The 12,320-nt window shown below is 39.4% G+C and overlaps 1 protein-coding gene across 15 annotated transcripts in view; it reads left to right on the top strand.

Moving 5' to 3' along the window:
* rims1a (regulating synaptic membrane exocytosis 1a) overlaps positions 1-12,320 on the top strand; it is a 72,441-nt gene that overhangs the window by 58,899 nt on the left and 1,222 nt on the right. For 11 of the 15 annotated variants that reach the window (XM_017309003.1, XM_008430344.2, XM_017309008.1 and 8 more), the window contains 12 exons: positions 112-195; positions 1,619-1,675; positions 1,916-1,981; positions 4,041-4,153; positions 4,981-5,099; positions 6,088-6,248; positions 7,343-7,557; positions 8,234-8,266; positions 9,792-9,957; positions 10,927-11,039; positions 11,169-11,270; positions 11,357-11,496. In XM_017309003.1, the coding sequence (XP_017164492.1) occupies positions 112-195; positions 1,619-1,675; positions 1,916-1,981; positions 4,041-4,153; positions 4,981-5,099; positions 6,088-6,248; positions 7,343-7,557; positions 8,234-8,266; positions 9,792-9,957; positions 10,927-11,039; positions 11,169-11,270; positions 11,357-11,496 (1,369 nt within the window). The remainder of the gene's footprint in view (positions 1-111; positions 196-1,618; positions 1,676-1,915; positions 1,982-4,040; positions 4,154-4,980; positions 5,100-6,087; positions 6,249-7,342; positions 7,558-8,233; positions 8,267-9,791; positions 9,958-10,926; positions 11,040-11,168; positions 11,271-11,356; positions 11,497-12,320) is intronic. The other 4 variants (XM_008430347.2, XM_017309005.1, XM_008430349.2 and 1 more) reach the window with 4 other exon arrangements.

Below are 12,320 nucleotides of genomic sequence, written 5' to 3'. Positions count from 1 at the left end.
AAACCTGTTGGCAGCCATGTCACAAAATCAAGATTTTTCTTTTTTTTAATTGATGAAAGAATAGCTTTGCACTCTGATGTTGTATGACATATTTTGTATGTGTATATGTAGAAAATCTTTCTCCCAATCCCTGCCTCGAAGACGTCCAGCGAGTCCCAGGATTCTTATCCAACATGCTTCCCCTGAGGATGACAGGTAGCCTCTTGTGGACGCTCCTCTCCTTCCTTTCGGAGCTTGACTTGTGCCTTAAAATCTGATGCCAGAATGACCCAAATGATTAAAAAGGTTTTCTGTTTAATTTTATTAAAGGGGTAACAATATTGGTTTTACCTTCCTTTTCTCAGACCTATAACTTAGGGGTTTTTTTCTTTTAAGTGTTTTAAACGCAATTTGTTTTTGCTAAAAGCTGATGTAGCTCTCTTTGGTTCAGTTGGCCTTAGTGGGTTCAGGCAGATGTCAAGCTCTACATGATGTTCGCTCCAATCCTCTTGCTAAGAGCTCTGTGAATAGCTTGTAGTAAACCTTTGCAGATGTTTTCCTGAATTTGTCTTTTCTGATAAACGTGTAGCGAGGGACTTTATCTTGTATCCCATACATAAAGTACAATGTAGCAGCAATTAATCAGCTGCACATTGTTAGGAATTACACACAGTCTTTGGGGTAAATATTCATTTGGAAACATAATCTAATGCTTTTTCTGCCCAAATCAGTTTATTATCTTAAAAGGAAAAAAATGTTAATCACTTAGAATAAAAGACCTGATTTGGATGTGATATTTTACTCAGTTGAATTGGCAAAGGTCTGGCACATTTAGATAACGGTGGGCAGAAGTGGTGGCATCACGAGTGGAGGGTTGTGTCGTTTGGCAGTTCCCGAACCGTCCAACAGTCACTCTGACGAAAAGACAGATGATGCCACAACATTTAGTCCAGAATAAGTTGACACAATTCATTCTGAAGATTTATAAGTAAGCTCCAGATCTAATTTGTATCTTCCATTGATGAAGAGGACGGATACAAGATAAATTTGCAAGCTACTCGTTATAGTTTTGAACTCCTGTAGACTGTGAGGCGATAGCCGAGCTCAGCGCAGTCTGTATGAACTCATTGTGCCTTCCCAGACACAGATGAGCGCTAATCTTTCTTTTAGTTAGAAAGTGCTCCTCGTAATTTGTGAAGGGATGTTTGTGCAGACTAATGTGCCGGTGTTGTTCAGTTTGTAGTTGGATGAGTAGAAGCAGCAGAAGCCTTTGGTTGTGATTATTGTCGTTTTTAGTTTTCTTTTGACTTTCTCTCTTTGCTTCACGACTTTCCGTGCCGCTTTTATCTTGGCGCCGTCGGAGCTGGTTGTGGTGTGCGCTTTCCCGCTGCGTTTGCTTCCCACAGTCCACTTTTTCAGTTCTGGGAATTTACAGCTTCTGTGTTCTCGTCTGCTTCTCTCCATCTTTGAGAATGTTGCTGGGTTTTTTTTTTCTTCTTCTTCTTTTTGTTTAGTTTTCTTTCAAGCCCTTGTGCTCAGAGATGATGTGACATCCATAATTCATGTCATAAGTGTGGTTGTGTTTTTGTGTGTGGTGCCACGTACATCATCCTTGTCGTCTTCATGTCCATGAATGGAGAATATGGATGCTACTTCCCTCTCAAGAGACTTTCATTCAGCTCAGTACAAAGAAGAGGTACTCACACCGATGAGCACACACACACACACACACACGCACACACACACACACACACACACGAGCTCAGATGAAACATGATTATGTGACAACTTTATTCTTTCCAACACACAATCCATCACAACATGTCTCTGCTTCAGGCTGGACAGATCTCTAAATCTTTCTCCCATCCACACATCCGTCCGTTCATGTTTTTATTCTTTTTTGTGTCGTTTCCTTTGCTCGTCGGCCATTCCCCAGGCAGCCTCGGACCCTAGAAGCCCCTGAATGTCAGACTCTTGGCGGGAGGCGGTCTGACAGCGGCAGGTAAGACATGTACTGTGGACTCAGCACATGTCAGAAATGCTCAGAGACGGGACGAGCTCTCCCCTGCAACAGCACCACCAGTTTGAAACAAGCAACTTCTGAAGGTTGCTGGGACAGTTTCTGTCTTTTCTGAGCGGAGGTGGTGACCTGTATAAGTTCAGATGTCAGACCTGTACTGCTGGTTTATTTAACTGGTAAATCATTTCAGTTTATTCACTTCAATGCCAGTTTTTATTGTCCTAGTTGTTAAACAGTGAAGTTCACTTCATTATTGAAGTTGGTTGAAAAGTTTTCTAAGGAAATCCAGCAGATCGCATCAAGTTACTGACTTGCATCACTCACTTCTGCTGGACGAGCTTGTAGCGTTTTAGAAGCTGTTCCCAAGATTATTCAAATTCAAAGATACTTTGTTGATCCCAAAGTATAAATAAAAAAGTGGAAAAATATCTAAGAAAGCTGCCAAGTGGACATCCCAGCATATTTACGTCAAGGTTAGACTGTGTAGTGCAGAGAAAAAAGTAGAAGCTTCAAATTAAATCCACTGAACATGTTTGACTTGCTTAGAAGAACTGATGGAGAAAACATTTTTCTTTAAAGAGAATATGGCAGCACGGCTGAGGTTTGCAAAGTTGCATCAGAATGAGCCGGATAACTTCTGCAATAAGGGTCTTTGTAGATGAGACCTAAGTAGAGATGTTAAGTTGTAATGCGCAGCGTCATATAAGAGTATTTTAGAGGCAAATATGAAGCGGCTCAAGGTTGGCCCAGTCAAAGTTTTCCTCTAGATGTCTGCTGTCTTTATTTATGGGCAATTCAAGTAAAATACAACATGCTACACTATATAGAAATCTAAAACATTTCTGTGTTATATAAGTTTATTTGTATAACACATTTGAGCAACAAGGCATTACTTTCTGTTCGAGAATACTCTTCCAAACTATTTGAGATTTGAATCCTTTTGTGTGTTATGTGGAAATGCAATCGTGATCTATTTTATTCATGCCTGAATCAGTTGGAGATTAAAGTTAAAATGTTTTTCTGGCAGCAAACGCAAATTTGGTTAAAAAGCAGCCAAAGTTTTGGAGCGTTCTGTAAAAAGTATGGAGTATAAGACTGATCTTAAATGGAAAAAAAAAAAAATAAGCAAAAAGATTGTCTATGCGGTCAGAATATTTAAGTTGAGGAAAATTATGCTACATTTGACAAAGAGTTTTGTCAAATGTAGCATGTAAGAGCCTGGTTTAAAATGTAACTTTTTTTTCACCTATTTTTGTCATTTCAACAAAACTTTATTGCTCATTCACAGCATTCCCATAAAACCTCATGGATTGAAGTGTCATTTTAGGAGACTTAGACTTTTTAATGTAAACTCTCTGAAATACTGTGTGTGTCACTGTGTGGCTATTGTTGTTAAACCTCACTGCAACAGTTTACATACGATCTCATTCAACATTTTTAAGCGTCATTATTTTTTCTTCTTCTCTTCCTCCGTTCCATTCTTGTTTTGCATGCCGCTGCTTAAAGATTGCAGGGTTTGTATGGCATTTGTGTGATTGCGCACCACTGATTGACTGTAGAGTGTGAGGCACGGTGTTGGCTGCCGCCACGCTGCGAGGTTCTCCAGGCCCGGCTGGCCTGCTGTGAGCGGAGACGGTGTTATCTGACAGAGACCTGGTCTGAAATTTCCCAACGAGGGGCTGGATGCTGCTGCTGTTGTTTTTCTGCCTTTTTGTGGACATTCTTGTTTGTGTGTCTGGTTTTGTAAATGTTTTGGTGTCGTTTCTCCCCCCAACCTGTGAACAAGCTTCACCTTTTCCATTGTGAAGATGATGGTGTTGATAAATGTGTGTTTTTCTTGTTTTTTTATCCATTACCTGCAGTCGCTTTGTTGGGATTTTTATCTAGTTTTCGGCTGATTGAACTGTTCTGCTACACCTCTGCCCAGACTGCACAACTTTTCTACAACTTTCCCTCCTTTTTATCACCCCAGCCTGTATTCATTCTTCTACTCTTCCTTTGTCTCCCTGTCTGCTGTGACTCTCGTGTGGCTTTATATTAGGGGCCATTTGCACGGTGGTGCATCTCTTTCCTCGGCGGCGGCGGCGGCCTCGGCGGCACGGAGAGTGAGGCAGCTCCCACAGCTTCCACCCCAGAGCAGCTCTGTAGAACAAGGTATGAGAAAAGACGCGCCACAATATCTCTTGGTTTGACCAAGAAAACCATTGGTGTAGTTTGATCAGTTTTCTGTCTGGTAAAAAGCTCCATCTTTTTTTTGCAAATATTCACTCATTTGGGATGCTATGCCTTAAATACTTTCCAGAAAGGTGGAAAAGTTTGGAAAAGTTTAAGGATTATCAATACTCCTGCAGTGTCAACATCACTCCTCCAAAAAAATGCTAAGAGTTTTAAACAAAACAAGACAAATCCTGCAGCTTTGCTGTGCATTTGTGCTCTGTTTTTCTTTAGGTGACTCATATCTCTAATGGTTTTAAAGACATTTCATTGAATAACATTAAAGCAAGACAGGTTCAGATAAAAAATACTAGTCCACATAGACCTAAACAGTACAGAGCTGCTGAACATTTCAAAACGTCTGATTGTGAACTCTAATGCATGATTTTTCAATATCAAAGCAAGCAATCCAAAATGCTTGTTGCTCTGAATGTGTAACATAAACTCTGAGGTAAATGGTATTTCTTCAGCTCTGACAAATCATCTTTCTGTTTGCTTGAAGTACTGAACTGCTGCGGCGTTTGAACAGGGTGACTAAGAACACAAAAGGCACAGAGTACTGCAGAAACCCAGATTTCACCCTGAAATCTCATATCTAGAATTGAGATATGAGTTTTATCTCAATTCTTGCATTTAAACTCTACATTTCTTCCTAAAATTTTATCATAATTTTATAATGTTTTTAAAAGGTTAAGAAGTGAAAGAAAATGACAACGTTGAACTGTATAGTTCAATATAATTTTTTTGTGTGTTTTCTGCCCATGCAGCCCTGGTAGCAGAGGAGCGTGTTCGTCAGCTCCAGATGAGGGTTCATTCTAACCGGGTTTCATCTGCCACCACCTCCAGCCAACAGGACCTGGACCGAGCCCTCAAGAACAAACGAGAGGTCAGTAGTTTCTTTTGTTGCGTTTCACTGTTGGTGTTCAGATATCCTCTTATTCCACACAGCTAGCATCCTGAGATCTAAACGGCAGCTAAATGTGACTACTGTCATTCCCTGTATGTTCTACGGGGTGCCACTGCTGCCAGAATTCTGTTTGGCCTGAGGCTCAGTGTAAAATAGCGCAGACGTAGATGGAAGTGGCATCTCCATAGATGTATTCTGTCAGAATGTTGTGTATAGAATAAAACACTTTCATGGCTGCTATTTTCAAAGTGAAAATTGGCTGTAGGTTAAATGTTCATGCAGAGGTTCCTCTGAATGTAGCCTGGTGGCTACTTTAAATTATGTTAGTTTATGTTGATAATCAGCCTTATATTTTACCTTCAATTTGTTGTGTCCAAACCTTTTGTCACAAATAACTATTAGCTATTTCTTGTTTTTAAGCCAAGTTTAAGAAGAAAATTTTAAGTAAAAAACAAAAACAAAACATGGTTCATAAAAGATTAATTCTTTAATTTGGAAATTCTTTTTTTTTTCTTTTGAAAGACTAGTGAAAACTGCACCTTATAAATATATTTTTTTCCGTTTATGTGCAGTAACCACCGAAGTTGAAAAAAACTAATTCATTTCCTTCTTGAATTGAGGTTGATTGCTTCTCAAAATAATTTTGCAAATGGCCCCGTGGTTGCACTTTTAACACCCCTGCCATTAAAAAGTATCTAATATTGTCTTATCTGATTAAAGGTTTAGCTTTTACAACAGCATAGTTGGTCTCTACGGAGTTAAGAGGAAGGGTTTCTATGCTAATTTAAGTACTTGCATCAAACTGAAAGAGCATTTGTTAACTAAATCCTGCCTTTACGTCAGTCGGCTTCTCAGGTCAGAATTACCACAACTTAACATCACTTTTCCCCTTGTATCTAACTGGGTTTCCTAATTAACCCAAAGTTTTGAATATTCATTTGTCTCCTCTAACGCGTTCATCCTGCAGCTCTACAAGGACCAGAGGAGGAGCAGTGAAAATGTATCCCATAAGTCCTCAGACAGTGATGTCAGTGACGTGTCAGCCATCTCTCGAACCAGCAGTGCCTCTCGCATCAGTAGCACCAGCTACATGTCCATCCAGTCAGAGAGACCCCGGGGACGTTTCAGGTACGCATGCACACACCGACACACCCGGCCATCAATAAAGCACTAACCAGGGTTTGAACAGGTGCTTGAAATCCACCCAGACTGAGGAACAGTCTCCTGTTCAAGCTTTCTCAGTCAGTTTAAGTCCAGACTGAAAACACATCTATTCAACACTAATTAAAGAGAAAATGTAGAGGGGGGAAGAAAATCACTGCAGCTGAAATTAAGTATTGTTTTGGTTTTTATTCATATTAATTTTTGGTATTTTTAATTTTGATCATTTTTTTGTGTTTGTTGTGAAGCACTCTGGTCACCTGAGGCTGTTGTAAATGTGCTATAAAAATAAAGTTTGACTTGAATTTAATCCTTTAATTTCAATCAGGGGTTTTCATAGTTTATAAAGTGATTGATTTCTGTATAAAGTCCTTATTCTTCCTTTGTAATAAAGTACTTGATTAATATTTCATTAAAAACCTTAATTTGGAAAGTTTTATTTATAGTTCACACCAAATATTTTCAGACAGCCAATGAAAAGACACATGTTTTTCTCGCGGTCTGAAATTAATTCAGACTAAACTTTTCTTGTTTTAGGTCTGATTCAGTTACCACAATTATTTCTATTTGCTAAATGTCAGAAAACTTAGAAAAAAAACCTTTTCTAGAGTGTTTTTTGAAACTTTCTTTGTATATTTGTTTAAGCTTTTAATTTGAGCAGGAAGGTACTTTACCTTAACACGATTTGTTTTGACTGTTTTATTGTAATGAATATTCATTATTCCTTGTGGCTCAATGGCTTATTGATCTGTGTACTGAAATAAATGTTAGCTTATGATTTTTTGTTTTATTAGTGTTTTGTTCTCAGTCGGATGGTATAGGTTGTCTGTTAGAGAGACATTTCAAAACATAACATTTTGCTAGACTTTATTTACGTTCTCCCTGCTGCAGAATGTAAATTACCATCACTAGATATTATCAATAAGACTAATAAATGATATTGTATAATAGTGAATTAAAACTGTCATTTTCCCTTCATTTGTATCGTTTTTATCTCCAAAGCTGAATTTAGCTGGTCAAAGTGTATGAACCCTGACTGTTTCTGAAATGTCGCCCACCAGTCGAGCTATTCGTGCGTCGGGCCGCCACATGCTGAAGAGCACCAGCGTGAGCGGTGAGATCTACGGCATGGAGCACGCCGACGGCAGCCAGTCGGACACGGCCCTCGGGAGTCTGGGCAGCGGGATCAAGAAACGGCGCTCCAGTCTGAGCCAGCGGGTCGTCGCCATCCTGCCGTCGAGACGAAGCCGGAGTACCTCACAGCTCAGCCCCACAGGTGAGACGGAAAACAAATCAGGAGATGGAAATGACTGTTCTCCAGTTTTCATCTACTCGTTTTAAGGATTATGAGCTTCTGTGTAGTGATCAGGATTGAGTGCTGCTGCAGGACAATGGGATCGTTTGAAGGACTTGGTAAAGATCTTAGGACAATTGTTGATTTGTACGAGCTAAGGAAATTTTCTTTTCTACAACTGTAGTAAGTAGAAGTTATTAGGTTATGAATGTCAGTATGAAGGACAACTTTTAAAGGAACATAAAACAGGAGGAGGGTAGACGTATATTTGAGTCTGTATGTTTAATTTTGATCTAAATCTAAAATAAATTGAAACTTGCACTACCAATTCTTGAAATAGTTGTACAATAAATCACTAAAAATGAATATGACATTAATGCCAATAATGAGTAAAAGTAAAATTTGACCTGAAACTGTAGCCAGCTCCAGAGAAGCAATCTAGTTTTACACCAATGGACATAATTGATTTCCAAGCAACCAATCAGACAGAAGGTTTTAAAAATAACATCCAGCTTTAAAGTTATTCTCCTGTCTTTAAAGCATTGTTTTCTGTGAATTAAAGGTTGATGAGAGTGGTCACCAAATCCTGAGGACGCATTGAAAGAATAACTGTGGAAGTGTTGTTGTTTATTGCTCTTGTTGTTCTGTGTTATTTCAGAGGCGGCGGGTAAGGCGGCGGACAGACAGAAAGGTAAAGCAAAAGGAAGGAAGTCCAACCACAGGAAGTCTAGAAGTAGTTGAGTAGAAGTAGAAGCTGAGATGGGATGATGGTTATGGGAACGTGGAGTTTATAAGGTCATCATAAATACGGCATGCTGCCATGGTGCATGCAATGGACATGTAGGAATTGAAATTAAAGCAGTTTTCCTGAGACTTCCTGGTAATGCACTGCAAAAACACAAAATCTTACCAAGTAGCTTTGATGTAATCTGCCAATTAGGGCAAGTACTTCCTGACTAATGTTAAGGAGTTATTGACCTCTATATGTAAGAGTTACTTTTAAGTTAGTTTTGTCTTATTTGAAGTTTATTAAGATGTTTGCACTAGGAACTACACCCAAATTACTAAGATTTTGTGTTTTTTCAGTGTGGGGGTTATAAGTTATTGACGTAGCATTATTAAGCTCACAGAAACAGGTGTAAACAAAGGTAGTCATGGAAACATTGAGTACTTGCAGAAGCTGATATGGAGTTAGAAAGGACTTCCTGGACTCTGTCTCTGGCACGCTCCCTTACCCCACCCTCCTCTCGCATCTCCGTTCTGTCCTCCAGTATCTTTTAAAAGTATTCACACGCCTTGATCTTTCTCATATTTTGTCATGACTACATTTCTGTTTGAGATTTAATGTGACAGACAAAACACAAATAGTAAAGTGGAATTTAAAATTTTGCTAGGATTTACTTTTTAAAAACTTTTGTCCAGGGTGCATCCCACCTCTCTCTCATTGACCCAGTATAAATAAGGAGGTATAGAAAATAGATGGATGCATCATTTTTCTTGGACTGTGTTTTTGTCTACCGCATAAAAACCCAACAGAATACATTAACGTTTGAGGTTTTAATGAAAAGAAATGACAAAGGTTGCAGGGTGTAAATACCTTTGCAAGGTTCTGTACCAGAGTTAAACCTGAGTCAACTCAATCTGATGTTTTTGGATTGAAATACCAACTAAATCTGAGAGACTTGAAAACGGCCTTTTTAAAATGAACTTTTCTTCCCCCAACAGTTTTTATTTTTTTCACCCCTTTATTTTTTTTTATTCCTGCTAAGCATTCATCTGGAATGACTGAGCCCCTGTTTTAGTTTTTTCTCTTTTTTTTATCTCCATTCAGTGACCTCATCAATAAAATTAACAAAAGGGAGGAAGGGAAATGATTCAAAGTCTTTTTCTGTGTTGATGATTTTATTTAATTTTTGTAAATATTTGTTGAGTTGTTGGTGAGGTCACCAGGGGGAAACTTTTTGCATGGGCTGGTCTGCCTGAAGATAAGCTCAGCCTCAAGTTATCAGGCTTTTTCAAATGCATTTCTGCAATAAAGTCACAAGAAAAAGACTTTGTTGGAGCCGTTAATGACTAAACCTCTGTTGGGTTTCTGCTGGGTGGAAACACAGGTTTGGTTTGGTGTTGGCCAGATGTGGCCAGAGGCCTGATAACTGATGCGAGTCTCGGTGTAAAGACGCTCCTGGATTAACAGCGTCTTTCTGTGTTTTCCACAGAGGCGCCGACGGGGAAGAAGGTCAGCAAGGCGGGCAGCAGCACCATCCAGAGGAGCGTGGAGACTGGGATGGCGGTGGAGTTTCCCCGAGGAGGATCAGCCATGAACCGCCAGGCCAGCAGGGAGTCCACTGATGGCAGCATGAACAGCTACAGCTCTGAGGGGAAGTACGTACCCACACACACACACACACACACACACACACACACACACAAACTCAGACACACAAACTCAGATACACACACAAAATGGACATAGTTTAATGTCCACAAACTGGCAGGTGCCTGCTAAGCACTGGCAGGTGCCTGCTAAGTGAGGCGCTTGTCTTCCTCCTCACAGCGTTTTCACAATCTGGAAAAGTTTGACATTTTATTTCAGTTTTTGAAAATTCTGATGTAAATTTCTGAACTTTTTCTGACTTTTATGACAAAACCTGGAAAAAAATTAATTTAATTTCAGTTTTAGTCTGGAGAAGAAATTATTAATCAGGAAATAATTTTGTTCTGAACTTTAAACGTCGCCCCTTTTCTAGATTCTGTATCTTTTTGTTGATCCTTCCTTTCTTCCTTCTGTTCCTCTTTTCATCATATTTCCTTCCTTGTTTCCTTACTTTCTTTGTTCTTTCTTTCCTTCTATTTTCCTTCCTTCTTTCCTTATTTACTTCCTTCCTTCCTACATTACTTCTTTTGTTTCTCCCTTCGTCTTTCTTTACTTTTTCCCTTGTCAGTCCCCTCGTTCTTTGCTCCCCCCTCCTTTATATTTCTATCCTTTTGTCCTCATGTCATCTTTCCTTGCACTCGTTGTTCTCTTCCATCCTCCAATGCCTTCTTATGTCTTTATTTTTTGTATTTTTCCTTTCTTCCCTTTTCTCTCTTCTCTGACCATCCCTCTATCCTCATTTCCTTTATTCATTCTTCCTTTATTCTTTCCCTGTTTCATTCCCTTCTTTCCTGTTGTCCTACCTCCTTTTTTGTCCTTGTGTCATTTCTTCTTTGCTTCTTCTCAGGTTCCATGTTTAAATCCTGACTGCTGTATAAAACTCTCCCATAAACTTGTAGTAAATTTTGAGTTTGAATCATTAAAGTGTCGTGTTTGACATTTGGACCTGGTGGATAAATCCTGTTTGCATGTTTCAGTTTGATCTTCTCAGGGATGCGATTGGGAGCCGACAGCCAGTTCAGCGACTTCCTGGACGGATTGGGTCCCGGTCAGCTGGTTGGCCGCCAAACGCTGGCAACGCCTGCCATGGGTGAGTCACGGGTCCGAGTCACGGGCCCTCTTACCACTGTTGGTAAGAGGGTCACCAAGGGAGTCTTGGTGACATGACTTCATAAACAGTTTTTGGAAGCGTTTGTGTGTATCTGCCACTCTTCAACAGGTGATGTTCAGATCGGGTTGATGGATAAGAAAGGTCAGCTGGAGGTCGAGGTGATCAGGGCGCGAGGCCTTACCTCTAAACCAGGCTCCAAATCCCTCCCAGGTAACAATGACTCTAAAATTCAGTCTAATGCAGGTTTTCTCCCTCCTGACGTCTTTTTCTTTTTTCTTGTTTCATTCTGCCCACAGCTCCTTACGTCAAGGTCTACCTGCTGGAAAACGGAACATGTAAAGCCAAAAAGAAAACCAAGATTGCACGCAAGACCCTGGAGCCGCTCTACCAGCAGCACTTGCTCTTTGAAGAAAGTCCTCAGGGCAAAGTGCTTCAGGTAACGGTCGACACGTCCAACATGTTGACCTGGACGTTGTCCTAGATTTACTTCAAGAATCTCCAAGGCTTCCTTCTTTTTTTTTTCAATCTAACTGATTCTTTTCTGCAAAAATTAATTTTTCTTTTAAATAATTTCATGTCACTGTTGCATTTTGCACTTTTACTGCGGAGTCCAATGCTTTACAAAAGGATTCTCAGCCCTCACACATTTTTTACACTTTGAGTTGCTCTTTCTCATAAAGTTTCAATAACAACTGTATGTTTATTGTGTGGTGACATATTCTTATAAGTTGGTGATTTATTAGCTTTAGACTAGCTGTGTTTCCATTGATCTTAAAATAGAATAAAGAAAGAATAAATTTGCTTATTGGAAACTCGACCATTAAGAAAAAAACAAGTTTTTCTGTAAAAAGTTGTTGTGCTGGAATGAGGTGTTTTTTTTCTGGCAGTATTGAAATTAGTGTATTTTGCAAAACTGCAACGGAAATACTTTTTCACATCATGCAAGTCACATGATCAACAATTATTACTGGTAGAAAAGTTGAGGAAGACAACAGGAAGTGGTAGGAAGATGATAGCACAGCAGGTTTTTAATGACTGAATCACATAAACAAACTTATTAACATGTGATTTTAATTACATTTCTTATTAAATGGAAACACCGCAAATGGAAAATTGTGTTTTTTTGGCATTAGTGGAATATTGACAAAGTTTTGCTGATATTTGTAATGTAAACACAGTTACTAGCAACATTCTGGACTCTGGTTTTACCCGACAAGAGGCTGATTCTTTCAATCTGTGTGTGTGTGTGTGTGTGTGTGT

This window comes from Poecilia reticulata, linkage group LG15 (assembly GCF_000633615.1).
Source record: "Poecilia reticulata strain Guanapo linkage group LG15, Guppy_female_1.0+MT, whole genome shotgun sequence".
NCBI classification, from domain to species: Eukaryota; Metazoa; Chordata; class Actinopteri; order Cyprinodontiformes; family Poeciliidae; genus Poecilia; species Poecilia reticulata.
This window is presented reverse-complemented; position numbering and strand designations above follow the sequence as displayed.